Source organism: Bombus terrestris, chromosome 11 (genome assembly GCF_910591885.1).
Source record: "Bombus terrestris chromosome 11, iyBomTerr1.2, whole genome shotgun sequence".
NCBI classification, from domain to species: Eukaryota; Metazoa; Arthropoda; class Insecta; order Hymenoptera; family Apidae; genus Bombus; species Bombus terrestris.
This window is the reverse complement of record NC_063279.1, coordinates 7369956-7388901: the sequence shown is the minus strand read 5'-3', so window position 1 is coordinate 7388901 and position 18946 is coordinate 7369956. Positions and strand designations below refer to the sequence as shown.

Sequence of the window (18946 nt, the reverse complement as noted above, 5' to 3'; positions counted from 1 at the left end):
ACATATATATATTTAAAAAGAAAACGAACACAGCAAAAGTTTCATAAAATGTACAAAAAAATATATAAATTATAAAAATCATGATACAGAGCAAGAGTTCCCAAGAGGTTAAACTAAATCAGACTGAGCTGCTCAAAATAAATGTAAATAGCATTTCCAGGAATGTACGAAATAAATAGAAAATAAATAAAACACGTTAAAAAATTAGAACTCCACGACGAAGTTGTGTTCGTTGAAGTGATTATAGTTTTATTGAATTTGAATATTCTGGTTTCTCCATTACATGAATATAGAAACCAGGATTCTTTATTTCTTCCAGAGGTTTAAAATCGCCGTAGATAGTATGCTTGGCCCTGTAATGGAACGCTTCGTCCAACATGTCCTTGAACACATTTAACCTATGTGGATAGTAAGACAGTCTGAATTCGCTGACTTGCTCTTCCTCTTCCTTCCCTTCATCCAAGGTTATCATATAATCTAAGGTGACGATCGCTGGTTTTCCCGAAACGAATAGTACCGATGATTTAATGTTTGTTGTGCGTTGACTCTAAAATTCCATAAAAAATGAAGATTAGATTACATTTCAGTTCTAATTGACAATCAGTTCTAATAAATGAAGATTAGATTACATTACAGTTCTAATAAAGATTAGATTACAAAAATTCATGCGCCAAAATTGAACTGTTTAAATTCGAGGACCCAAATTTTATTCTTTCAATTTGAATATTTTAAATTTGAATGCTTTGCATTAGAGTATTTAAGACGCATCTATAGATGGAATTTTTTATATGATTTTTTAATGAAATCGAAAATTTATTTGTTTATAGACTCGAAGTTTCTGAAGTATACTTACATTGTAATATATGCATTTTGCCGGTACATTTCCAGTATCAATTATATCATCGTAATTTCTGTGATCAATCAGCAGCAAGCCACCGGGTTTCACGCAGTGTTCAAAATTCAATAATGCTTGCCTGCATTCGATAACGAAATTGAAAAGAAAACTCGTGCAATCTACTAATACATTAATACGGATTAATGCGTAAGTAAGATCAATATTACCTTTGTTCTCTTTGATCTCCAAAAGTGTCAGGCATGTGAGCAAAACTATTCCCCAAGCAAATTACTGCATCAAATCCATTTCCTATTAAATGACTAATATCCTTTGGTAAAGTCAACCAGTTCGCCTCTTCAATCTCTGCAGAACACCATTAAACAAAGAATTAATACATTGCCAAGATATTCAATTTTATTACTCTTCTCTCAAATTAAAAGAAACACTCAAAATCTTAATTTTACATTAATAAAAAGTAAATACTCCCGATATAATTCATCAATTGGATCCTCAACCTTTTGGATATAACAATTCCTTTATTTATAAACATGTCATATCACTTCTATTATATATTTATTGCATCATATCTATATCTGCAAAAAATGAAGAATGACTTGTTTTGCAAGATATAAGATACGACAGCCAACATGTTAATATCAACTTGACTCTTAACTTATAACTTATAGTGTAAAAAGGTTGGGTCAACAGTAATTCAGTATAATCTTCAGCAAAAAAATTGAAAATAAAAACACTTAAACAATGAAAACAGTTAAACAATAAAAACAGCTATGTGAAAGAATTGACCTTCGATAACGTATTAATCTTTTGCACTTTGTTGTGATAAGCAATAACAGTTTACAGCACACATAAACGTTCGAACAAGGAGGAAAGGAATATATCGGGTTAATGATTTCATCATATAGTTGCTTTTCTGTATTTCTCTTGACGATGGAAAACTATGAAATGTCGCGTTATATAAATTATAAGTCACAGTTCTAATCTGCTTCTGACGCGACGTATGCAGCGAATACACATAGGAAATTTCACCTCAATAATCGCTAATCGCATACGTGCTAGGTCGAACTATGAACTTTGCGAAAATAACAACAATTTAATATTTATATTACTACTAGAAAAGAGTAATATCATTTGTGATATAAATTATTAGCTAATATTAGTAAACATACATACATATATATATATATACCTTATGGTATTGAGGATTATAATGGAATTTATTAATTTATTCAGTTACCGTTAAAAACGATTGCGTTTCAAATAAAAACATTAATATTAATCTCAAGCTGAAGTAATCCTTAGGAATTAATTTTCACTTATTTTCATTTATTCAAAAAATAAAAAATATTTCTATTCATAATATGTTATTTAGTGTGCGTTCGGTTTATCTTGCATTCATTAATATTTTAAATTACTTTCGAATAACTATATTCGTTGTTCTGAATCAATTTATTTGAATCTAAAGGATTTTTTATACCAACAAAAGTAAATAAGATATTAATGAATCCAAGATGAATAATATTCTATATTATTCATTTGAAATAAATGGAACACTCCGTAGATACATATATTCCACGTAAAACAATATTTACCCCAATTGTCAAACGCTTCCTCCTTCCTGCGTTCCCATCGTGCCTTCAAAGCATATTTTAACATCTTATCCGAAGCATCTACACTGAGCACTTCGAAACCCTCCTCGAGTAGCATCACCGAGTCCACACCAGTCCCGCACGCTACATCCAAAATTTTCTTGCATCCTTTATCTCTCAGCATACCGACCAAAAAGTCACGATAATTCTGAGTTCTTTGATTTTTATCGCCTATAAACACTTCCCATACTTTAGCTGCTCTCCCGTCAGCATACTGATCTCGAACACCTTCGGCAGCTGTACCTAACGACCTCGTGCGGAATACGGAATCCATCTCTTCTCAATTTTTTCAATCAAAGGCACTGAAAAGGTTTTCATATAAAATATAGTAGATTGAACTCGATTATTGGATTACGTCATTGACTCGCGATTGTGAAACATACAGAGAAGTTGTTGATTGATATATAGACGTTTTATCTACAGACAGATACATTACTTTTATCGATTATTGTTTTTAAAGGATTTTTATGAAGGTACAGTGGAAGACGAAAAAAAGTTTGAAGGATATGCAGTAGAAAAATATTACAATCTAAAGAAACAAGCTATAATTGATAAAAAAAAATGAAGTTATGAATAGATATAATATGGATGACTGTTATCAGCATGGTAAAAAATATTTAGTACAGCAAAGTTACCGTTAATGTAATGTAGTTATTATACACAAATATGAATCTGGAATTTTCTTCCGTTCCCGTCTATATACAGTAGGAAATTATTATCATTATTATTATTATTATTATTGTTGTTGTTGTTGTTGCTGTTATTATTATCATCATCATCATCATCATCATCATCATCATCATTATTATTATTATTATTATTATTGGATTTAGAATTATCAGAAATAATGTAGAGATATGAAATGATTTTTATACATTTATAAAAAATTTAAAGATGTAAAAATATATAGGGTACATATATATATATATATATGTCATGATGATTTATCTATTTTTTAATTATTATCTATTTTCTATTATATCTCCTTTTCTTCGTGTATACTATATATTTTTACATTTTTAACTTTTCCATAAATGTATATATATATATATATATATATATATCTTTTTCGATATGAAAGACGTCCCAAAAGTAACGTACTTACATTGTACAATAACCTTATCTAGGATTTAGATAATTCGACTATTATTTATGATTAAATTGTGACAGATTTATTGCGAAAATGTGACGAATTAATGAGTCACCGTAACTGTAATACGTGATTTAAATATAAATCATTCAGAATTGCTATAACTTCTCCATTTATTAAACAAAATTTTAATATTTACAATCTTATTTTATAGTTTTGTACATATCTCTCTTTACATCTTTTCTAAATATTTTACCAAGTTATGTATTAATACGATTCCTATTATTATTTTCAACAATTACATTGCTCGATCTATTATCTATTACTCGACTATATTACAAAACATTTCGCAAATTACCTTCACTACAATGCAATAAAGAAAGAACATGCAATATATCATTTAAATTTATGAAATTAAAACATATTGTACCTTCTGAATAAATAAACTGCAATTTGTTGCTTCCTAGACGATGATGGAATTAAGATAAAAATATTGTGATCACTACGAAAGATATTCAAGCGTGAAAAAATAAGTGAAGATGAAAAAGTAACAACAAAACGAGTTGGAAATTAGGAGTAATGCACGCTGCGATAGAAGCACACAGAACAACTGAGCGATGATAATGGATGCGTACAATATATATGATCCTGTGTTCACGAGCTTACATGATGCAATATTTTTCCCGTTTCACTTGAAATCGTTGATAAATCATTATGACATATCGTGATACAACAAAATGTTCATAGAAAAGCGAAAAATAGAATTTTCTATTTACGCTTTCATGTCATTGTCACATGATATCATATCATTTTATCAAATTTTCACGCGTTCCTTTTTATTTATTAATACCGCATCAATGAAACAGCACTTCAAAATATGCAACATTATTTTAAGAATAATTTTGTTATTTATTTATAATTATTTCTTTAACTAAAACGATAAATAATTAACATTATTTAAAGATAAATCTTTTTTACAGGTGAGGATGATCGTAGATTGTTTTGAACAAAATAACAATTTGTGGTGTAAAATTCTATAATTATTTTGTCAGAACAAATTACATATAATTCGCATACTTATTTCTATATTAAACACATGCTAGAAGTTTCCGTTAACATCATCAGTACCGAAAAACGAATATGTAATCTTCAATAGGGATTCTGGTAGAAATTTTTAAAAGCATACTTCAAAGGTATAATATATTATATTTGGAAGTTCTCGAGAATAACAGATTCTTTGCTAAATACTAGATGATTGTGCAGTGCTTTGCCTTGTTTTTTTTTTTTAGTGCATAATAGCAAATATACAGTGCCAGACAGAAACATTTACGAAACAGAAAACAAATCCTACAATGTAGAAAGGAGAGTCCATTGAATCGATTATTCTCAGTATGAAACAGTAAAGAATTTAAGTACTAAATGCTAAAATTTAGTCATGTAAAAAGCTAATATTTAGTAAATTCCATCTTACTATTATCTGCATAAAACATAATTTATGTTTTTAATGAAAATTAGGCTTGAATGTATGAAAACTTAATGATCATTCATAGAAAAAGTTGTGTTAAACATATTACAGATACAATACTTTTATTGGTAGACTAATTGGCAGAAACACTGTAAAATGGCAGTTTCTTGTTCCTCGCAGATAAAATCTTCCCTTTTACATTTAATTATTTGATTCTATTCTATTCTGAATGCAAGACATAGACGTTAATTTTTTTTTAAGTTAAAGAAGCTAATGCAACAAATAATCTTTCACTGCTTGTAACATTAAAGTATGCATGAATATTCGTAATCATTCTGCTAAATCGATTAACTTTATTTATTAGCAATATACATGTTTCAATCAAGTGAAAATTTAGCAATCACGTGTCTGATGAACATTACTGAATACCATTGAAAAAAAGCTAGAAAATTTAGTTTTGCATGTGAATACCAATTATGGTACAATTTTGGGCTGTGCACAAAAATTCAATTGTTAACTGTGCAATAGTTCATTTTAAACACTAACAAGGTTTAATTTATTTTTTTGTATGAGACTATTTAATGATTAGTTGAATGTCGAACTATATCACTTTGTCATTTGTAGTAATTTTTTTGTTGCTCTTGCTCCATCCCAACCTGTATCCTTACGCGACATCTCACTCTCATATATTCTTTAAGTCTTCTGGTAAGTCATTCTTAGGATGTTTGTTTTCAAAGTGTTGTTTGTATGTCTTTGGATCTGGCATTTGTGCCTACAAACAGATTGTTATTTTTTAATTTTAAATACACTAAAGTCTATAATATAGGTTATTAAAAATAGATAACATACTAACCTTACAAACTATGCACACATGTACTAAAGCTTTTTGTGCAGCCTTTTTTTGTTCATTAGCACTATGTCCTTGTTGCTTTTTCACTTTTGCAGCCTTCTCGGCTGCCTTAGCTTGTGACTGAATCTTTTGTTGTCCACGAGCCATTCTGAAATAATGTTATAATTGTTATATTATCGCAAATGTGTCCATACTTCCAAATCTACAAACATTACATTAAAATTTACACCGAAATGATCATTTGTTAAATCCCTGAACGCATGAGATGGGTCTTAAATTCCACAAAATTAAAGATTTCGCTATCAATTTTGTTAGATATCTTTAATCAAAACGAGCACATAAGGTGTTCAATGATAATGGAAAATAAGGTTCATATAAACTCCTGGCTGCAATGAACTCCATAAAAAAACGTGGATATCGTGCATCTTAGCTCAACTGTACAGTCTTCGATCCTTTCTCTTTAATAGATCATTATAACATACTTTCTCTTCATCGAGATTACTCCGATATATACCCAACCTATAAAATAGGTGACTGATGTGCCAAAGATTACCTGCGATGTGATCTAATTCGCGTAATCAAGCGTATCCCAAGGGAAAAAATAGCAATACGAAATGCATAGGTTAAATTTGCGGAGAAATTTACAACAACTAAAGAAGATGAAATTTTCGATGGAATGGTGTTGCGAAAAGTAGATCGCTCACCTGTCCGAGGATGAACGTGTATTTATAAGCAAGATACTCTTGCTAATTCGATGATCCGGGGCTCGATTATCCGTAACAGAAACAGTAATTTTGTTTCCGTGTTTTGTTGTAGAATCGAGGCTGACCAGAGGAAAAATTTGCAATGAAAACCGAGAAGTCAAGAACTATGCTTGGAACACATCTGTTGGGATGAGCAATCTTCGAACATCCGCACGTGAAGTACTGCCTTTCAAACAAGAATTGTGTGCAAAACGAAGAAAAAAAAATAAAATTGAAATTAAATATTTGAGAGTTGGTATGAGTACGATCGGAGTTTTCTTTATTTAGCTTTTCATTCGATTGCTCAGAATACACCTTGAGGTTGAAATTGTTTTTAATCGATATTTAAATATTAAAGCCTACAAGTTCAGTGACCGCATTCTTGACACGCGAGATATATGTGTGCATATTATGTCGAAATATTTTCTTCCAATGAGAATGCTAGCTTCCTATGATACTTGCTTTCTATTGGTTGAAATTTTCGTCACATTTTTGAAGGTTATTATAATTTTCAAATCATAGTAAGTTGCTATGCTCTTCTGATTTTAAAACCTATTTTCCAATTAATTTTTGGTAGTTATTATTAAGGTTTGAAATATTTTGAAAATATTTGTTTAGAATATGAATTTTCATAAAAATCAATCGTATTACGTGCTAAACATTTTAAGGGCTACTACATTTGTTCTCGAAAATATTTGAATACTTGTATTAATATTTTATGAATATATCATGTGTCTTATATGAAATATTTTGAATATGTATTAGTAACAGTGACTTCGCTATCATCATCATATTGGTCAAATTTGAAATTAATTTGAAAATGTATATAAAAACTATAATTTCAGATTGTTTTGAAATTTGACCAATATGTATAATTATAACAATCATATCTTATCGTAGTAATGAAATTTCAAACTGTTTTTTATAACATATAGAATATATATACACATTTAAAATGTTTTATGTTAAATGTTAATTTCGAAATGTTTTACATAACACATACAATATACATACATCTAAGTCTTTTATAATAAATATTCAAATATGTACTTTTACGAGTCACTATATGTTCTATTTAATATCCGACTTTAATTATTAAATTTCGTTTTCAAAAGGAACTTCAGTACTTTTAATTTGTTTTATTGTAACTTATAAAGTGAAGATACAACGATTCATGATACAGACAGCAACTACGAATTTGTATTCAATTATTTTTATTTACAAAGTAAATCTATCGTAGTATGCGATCAACTATATGTAATACAATATGAAGACAAACTACAACTTTATTTACTCACTGATATTCGCTACGCATTTTGCAAATTTTTATATAAAAAGAAATCTACACATGCTTCGAACAATTAATTTCGTGGAATTTTCTGAATGACATATAGAACGCTATTATATTGTCTATTTTACTAACATTCCGCCTGCCGTTAAAGTTGCATATAATGTTCGATCATTTTATGGAATATTGTTTAAGACACTTTATAAAATGGTATTTGATTACTAAATATTTTTTTTGTGGGGTATCATATCGTTTTTTTATTATTTGTTACGGGGTTATAACTTCTCAAGCATGTTAATATTGCCACTAAAAACTTCTATCATGTGGTGCTGTTAATATAATTGTTATTAGGTCTGTAACATTGCGGTCATCAGTTTACAAACGCAATAATGTAAATCAAATTACGAGAAGAGCTTCGATTATCGTAACATAATTCCATTTTAATCATCAATACATAAACTAAATATACAATAACGGACGTACGTATATGTATATATAAATAAATCTCTACATGCACGACAAAAATTTAATTTCTGTTTTTTTCAAGAGAGGTATACGTATCCAGAGTACTCACACCATACATACGTGCACGCTAATTCTTTCCACTATACGACTTAAGTAAATTAACTAAAGTAACGAAGTAAATTTTTAATGATATTTCGCGAACAAAAAGACAAAGAACGCATAAACATACTTTTTCTCATCACCGTGTCAATCACGCACAGCTGTAATTAAATTTTATAAATTTTTTACGAACACATTGGATGAAATGACTTGCTTAAGTTTAGTTGTATTTACTTTTAGAGTTTTCAAAAGAACGCATCTGATATACGCAGTTTAATATTACAATATGTAGACTATAATAGAAAATCTGGGCGCCATTAATTAGCTCTCAGATTTTAGAGAAACAAGCACTGATTATATGAATAAGTTATTCATTACCTATCGATTAATAATTACAATTGTTTAACTAATATATATATAGATAGATAGATAAATGTGTACAAAGAATAAATAAATTTTTTTTTATTCAACGAATTTTCTTATACAATTCGAAAAAGATAATGTAGCATTAATTACGTGCATCGAAAGTTACATTTCTTTTTTTAGTAATGCTTATGAAATGCACACTTCGTTACTTTCTGTGCATGCAGAAGTATTTATTTTCTATTCCTACTTAACAATAGAATATTTATATATGTATATGTGTATCTGATAAATGTATTCAAACAATGTAACTTGTTTTAAATATGAAATGCTGTAGTAAATTCCCGGCGTACAATTGATTAAATAACAATAAATTAACGGTGAAATAAATTAAAAATTTTTACAATGATAATCGCTTTTTTTAATCACTAGTACCAACTATTTTGAATCTACATATCTCTAAGTACAAATATACATTGACAAAATCAGTTTTCAACGATAAGAAAGTACCAACAAATATCGATCTTAACCAAAAAAGAAGAAAAGAAGAAAAAGAGAAGAAACAACTATATTTACACTTAAATGCATGTCACGATCATTTTCCAACATTATGAATTATATGTTCCATCCATTTTAGAAATTATTAAAATATCATAACCATACTATATACATACACTTAAAGTTTCAGATTAAATAAAATTCTGTAAAAATCAAGGTTTAAGAAAAAAAAAAGAAAATTTGATACTAACGTAAAATACATTAAATCCATAAGAAGATAATATGCATACCATATTCATTATTCTGACACTCTGGCAGTGTAAAGATAACAACTGACAATCTATCGTTTTGTTTTAACAATTCCAGGTGAAACATAAACTACAACTTTTTTTTATTAACTACAAAATCTTATTTGTTACTGTTAATAATTATTCCAAATTACTAATAATAAATATCAATAACCGCTCAAAAATATCATATACATATAAAACTGCACCACATTGTTCTACTAAAACGACTAAACTCATGGAAAACAATTGTTTTTTTCAATTCATCGCAATCGCAGGCGGTAAAATGAAGTTGTACAAGCTGTAGCTTTTTGGCAAGCTATTTATGTATTTATAGGTATGATAATGCCAACAAAGTTCCGATACTATGTATTTATATATTTAATTGTATGCCTTGTATATCGGCATCGTAAATGAACTATTAATGTCCATAGAATATTTGAAGTTCACTTTGTCTTTTTCGTTTATACTCTTTTCATGACAAGATTCTATTAGTAACGTGATAACTTAAGTGATGAAACATGTAACAGTTGCCAAGAGAGCAAGGAGATGTTATGAAAAATATATTTGGATATAAAAACGAAACTACTTTACAAGTTCCACTGAAAGCAGGATATGATTTAAAAAAGAATACATATAGAGTTAGATTAATAATATCATCGACAGGAAATAGCGTAAAGTAGGAACAACCGATCAGCGTAGATTTGGATTAACGTCAACTTGCTTTTTAATACGTAATAATACTGTCGTGTACCATTGATCCAATCGCGAAATCGAATCGTATTCCTTTACCGCTTCTGTAAAACCTTCGAGGTTTTCGTCCTCGATGTGTTCTATTAGTGTCTGAAATAAAGATTAAAACATCTACCATATCAGAGTATAATATCGAGTTTCTTTTAAACAAGGAAGATTTTATATTTATTTAACAGAGTATAAATAACAAAATATATTTCGTACCTTTATCAATTTGTACTCTCTAGAATCCTGGAATGCAGGATATTGTTCCTGATAACGTTCAATCGCGTGTTGCGCGTTCAATGTATCAACGCACAAGTGACACAGCGCCGCCCGGAAAAAGTATTCCTTAGCGCTGTATTTCAACAGAGAACTTTCTAAAGATGCAGATGCAACCTGTAGAATAAAATAAAACAAAGCTTTATAATCCCTTCTTTTTTAATCACAATTTCGATTATTATTAAAGGAACATTACCTGTTCATAAATTTGTATAGCCTTTTCATAATTTTCAAGCTGAGCAGCATACTGTGCAACTTTCAAAAGACATTTATTGGCAGAGGAATTGCTCTCCTCTCCACGAAAGTAGTCAGCAGCTTGCTCATAATGATGAACTGCTCTCTCAAGATCCATGGCTTCGCTTTCATACATCTCAGCTATACTTTGATGATGTTTGGCTGCCATTGTGAATCGACCCATATCGGTGTAAATTTCAATAGCCTTTAACAGGCAACTAATTGCCTCTATAAATATATGCAATCAATTTATTATTGGATTTCATACTCCTTGGTTACAAATGCAAGCGTTGAAAGTTATTATCACTGTACCATTTATATCAGATTTCTTGAAAGAATTAGCAGCATCTACATAATTGGTAGCTGCATCATGACGACTACCGGCCTTGGCATGCAATTCTGCTGCTTCATAGAATGTACTCCCTGCTGAACTCCAATTCTTTGCCATCTTGAACAAGTTTGCAGCACGTTGGTAACATTCTACAGCTTCTTCAACCTTTGATGATCCACTATAATGAGAATAAACGTTTGTAAACGTCTCAACAATTAAAATTTAATATCAACAAAATTTATTTGTATCTCAAAATTACTCGATTTCACCTTGTATACAAGACATAATTATTGCATCATGAGTCATCTAGTAACAAATATTGTTACATATTAAAAGTACAAAAACAATAAAAAATAAAATAAAAGATAAAAATAAAGAAAATACATACATCAGAGTAAAACAATATACAAAAATTACATGCTTTCATGATTTTGATATTTCTTATGCTGCACCATAATTTAGTTTTGACATACTATATCGGCAGTGAAATTGCTACGCATAGAGATGTACACATGCAAATGCATAGAAATGAACGATTTATTGAACGATCGAAAGAAATGTATCATAAAAGAACAATGTTTTTGTAAAAAAGAAAGGCATAATGTTCATCTTTATTGTAAATCGAAGTAAATAAATAATGCGAATCGAGATTGGAAATTTAGTGGCGGACGAGTTCAAGTAAATCGATGTAGTAAACGTACCCAAATAGAGAACCCAGGAAGCTCTTGGAAGATGCTAGCTTCTTCTCGGCCTCGGCTATTAATTGTAACGCTTTCTGTTCGTTGTCAGCCATGGTTTTCGATGAATCCTGACACGTAACAGTTTCGAAAATGTCTTAAATCATGAACTTCGCAGGAAAAATCACCTCCCACTCTGCCGATTCGACGTCACTAAAGTCAATGAAAGTGAATCAAGTATCATCGCCAACAGGATTGCCAACGTTCGAACATAATCTATTTTAAGCCTAGTTCATAATGATGTTTCGAAATCTGCCTTGTTGTAATTGGCTAATTTTCTTCTAATAAATAATATTTAAATATTATAATTTATGTTAATAATTCTAATAAAAAGTATTCTGTCTTCTAAAATAGATAATTATACACTAGAGAGATAAATAACTAGATTAAGTAGATAATGATTGGGTTAGATTCGATTTTCAATTAATTGATATTTTGAATTTAAATATAGTTGGTAACAACAGCGCCAAAAATTATTTTACGTTTGTTTTAGAAGCAAAGTGTTAAGGACAAAGAAAGATTTCAATTTAATAAAGTTAAAGATTATTATCACAATTAAAAACATCAACAATGTCGGGCGTGTGTAAACATGCATTAAAATCTTTGCGTCCTGGAATGCAAAATGCGTTTGTAATCGGCATAATTGTAAACAGTTTTAACATGAAAACGATCGATGCTACACGTACGAGATGTATGAATTTTATTTTTTATTTAAATTGAGTTTAGAAAAACAAACTCAACAAATTTGCGTGGAGAATACTTTTGCGATTTATGTATGAATAGATTAAAAAAATTTTAATTTTAGTTAACAACGGTGATCGAGGCGTATGGACGTTTACGTTACGCGATTCAAAAGAAGATTCTATAAATGTAACTGTATGGGGCAGTACCCTATTTATTAGAAGATTAACTTCCACTTTTCATATTGGGAGCGTAGGTTTGTGAAGAATTAATAATTAATAATACATTATTTACACAACATTTGTATATGAAATTTTGCTTGAGCTTGAGCTTGTATTTGTGCTTGAATTTGCATTTATCTTGTATTTGTACTTGAACTTGAATTTGAATATTTGAATTTGAATGTAAAGGATATTTGAATCTTTTAAGTTTAAATATTCGAATTTGAATCTAATTTTGAATATTTGAGTTTGAATTCAAATTTGAGCTAAATAAATCCTTATGCCATAAAATAACTGTTTTCTCCCCTATCTATTTCTATTTTTATAATCTTCGACCACTCTCTTTTTTTTAGTTAGTCAATTTATGTATATTCAATTAAGTTATACATATTTAAATCTAACTTACAGTGGAAGTTATAAATCCAAAAGTGTTGGAGCGGCGTTCAGAGGACAGGAACGAGGCGTTTGTACCGTGGGTGTCCAGCTCGTGCAGTCTAACGGTGAACGAGGGCAACTCGCTAGTGCAAATTCATGACGCACCAACACGCGCAGAATATGAACCTCTGCTGATGCTCCCGATTAAGAAGCTGACTGGCCTGCGAACTCTGAAAAGCATTTTTGAAAACTTGGAAGCGCTACGCGATCAATATGTCGACACCTTAGTAGCTGTTACTTTTGTATGCTTTAAATTTAGAAATCATCGGAGGATATCGATGAAATTCTCATTTTATATTTATATCTGCCACAAAGAAATTTCCTTTCCTTTGCATAATTTTTGCAATACAAATATATTTAATTCTAATATTCGAGATAGAAAATATATTTTGAGATTTAAATTTCTATATTATTTTCTTAATTGAAAGATAATGTAAATTCCATGTTTGATAGGTCAGTGATATTCGAAACGCAATAACACGCGACGGAAAGAGTATTAAGTTTCGTAACTTTGAGGCAGTAGACGGATCAACAGACAAAGTAGCGTCCTTAGTACTTTGGGAAAATGAATGGATCGAGAGAGCTGCGTTATGGGAACCAAAACGTATTGTACTTCTCCTCGTGGATGCTCGTATCGCGTACGATAATTTCAAGAAAAAAACTCTGTTATCTATAGGTTGTAATTCAAAAAGTTAAAGTAACAAAGAAAGTTTCCATATGATATCATCTATATGTATGTATATTCACAGCTAGAAAAACAATGATCACCGAGAATCCTGATATACCGCAATGCACAGCCATAAGAAACACGGTGCAGTGTTATGATAATGATATTATGTCTGGAAATTTCGCGACACCAAATCGTAAGAGCAGTTATTCACATCCTATAAATTTGTTCATTTACATGTGATTTGTATCGTTTCATGTACTTGTAATTGTATACAAAGCTTGAATTAATATTACCCAAAATCCATTTCCACAGCTGATACAATTACAAATGTAATGACCATAAGAGAAATTTCTGAAAAACTGAATAAAAATCCGAAACAAGGAGAAAGGATTCAATTTGCTACGATTTTAAAGGCATATGTAATGGATATAAATGTGGAGACCTTAAGCCCTGGAATACTATCGATTAGATGGTTAATTTATTTTCTTTTTCCTCAATAATCAATATTTTTTAACATAGTAGCTTTACAATTCCTCGTCTTTCTTAGCGCCTTATGTAAGAAAGTCATTGATGATAATCGGGATTCGTGTATGAATCTCGAATGTCCATCAGGCAATGGAACTCGCGTGCCTCTAAACACGATAAGCCTCAATTTAAAAGTCAATTTAAGAGACAACACAGGTTATCTTATTGGTTGTCGATTGTCCGGAGATGCGGCTGAACGTGTTCTTGGTTGCACAGCTAATGAGTTTCAGGTTTTTTAAATTATATTTAAAATTATAAAATTATATTATTATACGATAATTAGATTTCAATATAACTATCCTTTTATAAATCCTTTTAGGGAATGATACTTCCTCAACGTACCGAATTAAAGTGGAAATATACACTGGAAAAGTGTGACGTACGTTTGCACGTACTTGGTCCTGCAGCCACGTTTCCGAATGCTATATATAATATTCTATCGATTTATCGAATTCAAGAAGACGAAGATGAGGATGAAGATACTGGGCTGGTTGACGACCTTGTCTCGAACGACTTTTAAACTTCATTCTTTAACATTCTCAAATATCAATAAAGCATCATTCTTAAATATTATGAAATAGAATTGACATTAGTCATTTATAATTTTTTTAATAATTGCATTATCTATAAACATTCCAAACATAACTTTATGTTTTCGAGTCGTATTGTGAAACAATTGGAGGATTTTTAAAAGGAATAATGAATGAAACTACACATTTTGTTATATATGTTGGGTTATCATTAGAGGTAGGGGCGTGATACAAATGTAATTACTACAAAGTTTAACAAGTAATAGCGATGATAAGATAATCGAGATGTTGATGACAATGAATTTAGGTTCGATAACGAATCCACGGTCAACAGGATGACGAATGCAATTTCTGCTACAGCCTAAGTCGAACTCAACCTACCGATCCACGATTCGGGTGTGTCTCAACGTACTTCGTGTCCCCAGTACAAGTAGAACTTATCTGACTAAAAGTCCAAATGGAACTGCCCTTACATACTCCTCTCCGTACCTCTCTGTACTCTTTGGGTCAATCTTTGTTTTTAAGGAAAGCTATTTATTTACTCCATACCTCTGTTAGATACACTGTTAGATCCCTCCCGTGTTCGTGGTTACGTTCAGCGACTCGTTATGTTACTTCGAGCCCAAGCCCACTGTCATAAATCTCGGGCACCCATACTTTGATTAAATCATAAACAACTATTTCTCAGTTTTATTATTTAAATACAGTTATAATAAAAAGTCTGGAGTAAAGTATTGAGGACCTTCCCAAACATTCCAAAAGAAAGGCCCCGATGTCCTTTCATCTCCGACATATATATATATATAACTTCGATCAGCTGATTGCAATCTTCTGATTGGTCACATTTAAATATCAACACTTTGTAAACACCGTACAATGAGGCACCACTGTGAAAACCGATTCTCTGTAAATTAATTTTTATAATTATTGTTCACATAATTTTTTATAGTTATTCAAATAATTATAAAGAAGATGGAGATAGAAGAATCAACTAAAGAAGATACTGTTGAGGTTATTAGGAAAAATGTGAGAGAATTGGTTCACACGGAAAGGGGGAAAAATCGTATAGAAACATGGAACAAAAATCGTGTAGCTTTAGGAAACCTTATGACAAATTCGTCATTTACAACAGAGTTCGTCGTTGAAAAGGCAAAAGCTCTTAAAAAGAGAACATTATCTATCGAAGAGTATAGTCAACTCCAAAACGCTCTCATTCAGGTTATAATTTACATTACATATAATATATCAAATGCATTGTAGTTAACAAGTATATTAACATGACTTTTCATTCTTTATTAGAGCGAGGACAATGTTAATTCTTTTTTAAAAGTGAACAATATCTTATTTGCCTTGGTACGTGATTTATCTAGTAATAATAATGCATTGCAGTTATGTGCTGCAAGCTGTTCTTGTAATATAGCACTTGGAAATACTAAGGCATGTACTGCATTAACCAAAAACATTGGACCATATCTTGTTACAAAATTAGATACTTTAAACTATCCTCTATTGGTAAGTTATAAAATGATCATAATGCTATCACGTATAATGATAAAGTTAATGATATATTTTCTCATTAGGAAGTTTGTATATGGACGATGGGAAATCTGATTTCGGGAAGCAATCAAGCATTTGAAATTTTCCATGCCCAAGATTGCTTAAAATATATTATATCCCTGATGCATAACTGTGATAATATGATCGTGCCTTCAGTAGCCTATACAGCCATGCATTATGTGCATATTGGTTTTAAATACATCCAGTAATAGCTATTCTTTTTACTTAATTATTTTGAAACTATTTAAAAATATTTCACTAATTGTACAAATGCTTTTAGAGATAATGAGATGATTGAACTTGCTAATGCTACTATAAAAAGAACTCTTTCATTTGAAGATCCATACCTTATTTGGTTGCTAGCATTATTATCTTCACAACAATCTTGTAACTCCTCTTTATATAATGTAGTACCTTTGATAGTGGATTATTTGTATCAAAATAATACAAACAACTTTTCACTTGTGAGCACACGACTTCATTAATATTAACATATATTTATACTTGACTTATGATATTAAAATTCTTCTTTATTTTAGATTACAGCATGTATAAGAATATTGGCCAATACTGTGCAAGAGACATCCGGACAATTGGCAAAATTTCTATTAGAAAATCCAAAATATTCCCAATCAGATTTAGAGATATTGATCAATAGATTGCTTTCATGCCAATATATACATATCAGAAAAGAAACATTATGGTTAATAGGTAATAAGAAATACTTTATTGTTACATTATAAAGATAATAATTTTGTAAATACAGACAAAAATAAATACTTTTTACAGGTAATCTTTATAATCACAATTCTTCTGACATTAAGAGAATGATACAAAACATCGTTCCCCGATTGTCATTCTTGAAACAAGCAATTTTATCTACAACTCAGCAGTATCAATAGGTACTGATTCAACTAATCGAGCGGGAATCGCGTAAGCTTTATAATTACCATATTTACATATGTATAATATTTATACAACAGTAAATCTTCCTTCCCAATTTCACGCTTTATATTAGCGACGGTATAAAAATATGAAAATTGTTGGTAACACTTTGCAATGCTGCATTCGTTTTAATAACTCATTTTAACAGGAATAAATCGCCGTCCTATTCTTATCGATGTATGTTTTTCCAAAGTATCCTCCGATACATCCTCGATGCAAGGTACTTTTATTACATTAAAGTATATACGACCCATTACTTGCGCTGTCGGATTCGTCGTAGCTTTTAAACAATGGTACAGCGCCTCATCACACACACAGTGCGATCTACAAAGGTAAGAACAAAATTCATGTCAAGCACCGATAATCATAAACAGTTCTACGAATTGTAACGATTAGTATACGATTATTATTACACAAAACAATTATACGAATACATGAATGAAAACTTATAATATTTTCTTACTTGGTATATATAGAATAATTGGTGAGATTGTATCGCGTTTGTTGAGCTCGAATTTTTACAGGGCAAAGATCATGACTGCGACAACATCTAGAAAAATAAAATATGTTAAAATCTTTGTCGTTTAATCAACCGTAATCTTTTCGTAGCTCTGATAACTATAATATATTTGCACTGACCTATCAATTTGAGCTTCATGACCTAAATCGTGATAGTTCTCAGCGATGTCTCCGGTGCCGCACCATTTTGTACCTATCAACGGCAACACCGTTAAAGTTTACCTCAGCAGATGTGAATTATAAATACCATGCAAAATAACTAATAATTATAAAAATTTACCTGGCAAGATGCCTGACAGAAGAGACAACACGCTACCCACACCATGACTACCTTTGTTCTCAGTGTTGGACATCTCAGTGGATAACGTATCGTGCTGGATTTTGTCCAATAACTCGCACTGTTGCATGAGCTTCGTCATTTGCTCGAAGGATACCAGTTGCGGGACTGCAGTTGACGTCAGATTTCTTAAAACCTCATTAGCCTCTTCTTGCTCACTAAAGATACCAATATAATTTCTTATTCATGGATAAACATTGCTCTAAAACTAATTGAAGACACTTACTATACTTCGATCAAGTTGCAATTATGTAGTTCGTTGTTTGTTCCGAGATCGACCACCGCCACAGTCTGATCATAATAATAAACGGCTCTAATCTCGTTTCTGTTGTACGCGTTAGTCCTCGGAACAATACCATTCAGTCCTTTGAAAGGATTTTTGAAGAATATCGGCTGCTGAACACTGTTAGAGCTGATGGTCACAACCAAGAAGAATATCCAACTCGTGGAGATCATGTCTATCTTTTAATCCGTGCTGTACTAAGAATATTAATCTTTCCGCATGATCTTTTTAATCACATCCTCCGGATTTTCATGCCGGAAATTATTATCCGCGTGAC

General features: G+C 30.6%; 6 protein-coding genes across 7 annotated transcripts; 2 read left to right on the top strand and 4 right to left on the bottom strand.

The window, feature by feature from the left end:
* Positions 1-223: 223 nt before the first annotated feature.
* On the bottom strand, positions 224-4457 carry LOC100647936 (glycine N-methyltransferase). The gene is made up of 5 exons (XM_012313942.3): positions 4023-4457; positions 2446-2804; positions 1063-1198; positions 854-974; positions 224-547 (listed from the first exon to the last, which is right to left on the bottom strand). The coding sequence occupies exons 2-5, from the start codon at positions 2774-2776 to the stop codon at positions 242-244; spliced, it is 894 nt and encodes a 297-aa protein (XP_012169332.1). The 5' UTR covers positions 2777-2804; positions 4023-4457; the 3' UTR covers positions 224-241.
* Positions 4458-5390: 933 nt separating this feature from the next.
* Positions 5391-6969, bottom strand: LOC105666259 (zinc finger protein 706). 2 transcript variants are annotated; one of them, XM_012313944.3, is made up of 3 exons: positions 6612-6969; positions 5911-6055; positions 5391-5829 (listed from the first exon to the last, which is right to left on the bottom strand). In XM_012313944.3, exons 2-3 carry the CDS (start codon positions 6052-6054, stop codon positions 5740-5742), a joined length of 234 nt encoding a protein of 77 aa, XP_012169334.1. In that variant the 5' UTR covers position 6055; positions 6612-6969; the 3' UTR covers positions 5391-5739. The 2 variants fall into 2 exon arrangements, with proteins under 2 accessions (XP_012169334.1, XP_012169335.1); XM_012313945.3 differs by lacking the exon at positions 6612-6969 and adding an exon at positions 6461-6591.
* A 1094-nt stretch (positions 6970-8063) lies between these two features.
* LOC100648175 (alpha-soluble NSF attachment protein) lies at positions 8064-13412 on the bottom strand. The gene is made up of 6 exons (XM_003399055.4): positions 13275-13412; positions 11931-12119; positions 11211-11407; positions 10861-11126; positions 10608-10781; positions 8064-10493 (listed from the first exon to the last, which is right to left on the bottom strand). Exons 2-6 carry the CDS (start codon positions 12020-12022, stop codon positions 10344-10346), a joined length of 879 nt encoding a protein of 292 aa, XP_003399103.1. The 5' UTR covers positions 12023-12119; positions 13275-13412; the 3' UTR covers positions 8064-10343.
* On the top strand, positions 12477-15129 carry LOC100648291 (meiosis-specific with OB domain-containing protein). Its single transcript, XM_012313953.3, has 8 exons — positions 12477-12657; positions 12772-12903; positions 13277-13545; positions 13757-13979; positions 14053-14166; positions 14286-14445; positions 14521-14728; positions 14818-15129. Exons 1-8 carry the CDS (start codon positions 12537-12539, stop codon positions 15016-15018), a joined length of 1428 nt encoding a protein of 475 aa, XP_012169343.2. The 5' UTR covers positions 12477-12536; the 3' UTR covers positions 15019-15129.
* Positions 15130-15835: 706 nt separating this feature from the next.
* LOC100648527 lies at positions 15836-17702 on the top strand. The gene is made up of 6 exons (XM_003399058.4): positions 15836-16246; positions 16328-16540; positions 16609-16790; positions 16866-17049; positions 17125-17296; positions 17375-17702. The coding sequence occupies exons 1-6, from the start codon at positions 16001-16003 to the stop codon at positions 17485-17487; spliced, it is 1110 nt and encodes a 369-aa protein (XP_003399106.1). The 5' UTR covers positions 15836-16000; the 3' UTR covers positions 17488-17702.
* Positions 17290-18854, bottom strand: LOC100648647. The gene is made up of 5 exons (XM_012313950.3): positions 18613-18854; positions 18330-18544; positions 18170-18242; positions 17994-18080; positions 17290-17854 (listed from the first exon to the last, which is right to left on the bottom strand). The coding sequence occupies exons 1-5, from the start codon at positions 18840-18842 to the stop codon at positions 17659-17661; spliced, it is 801 nt and encodes a 266-aa protein (XP_012169340.2). The 5' UTR covers positions 18843-18854; the 3' UTR covers positions 17290-17658.
* Between the last annotated feature and the right edge of the window lie 92 nt (positions 18855-18946).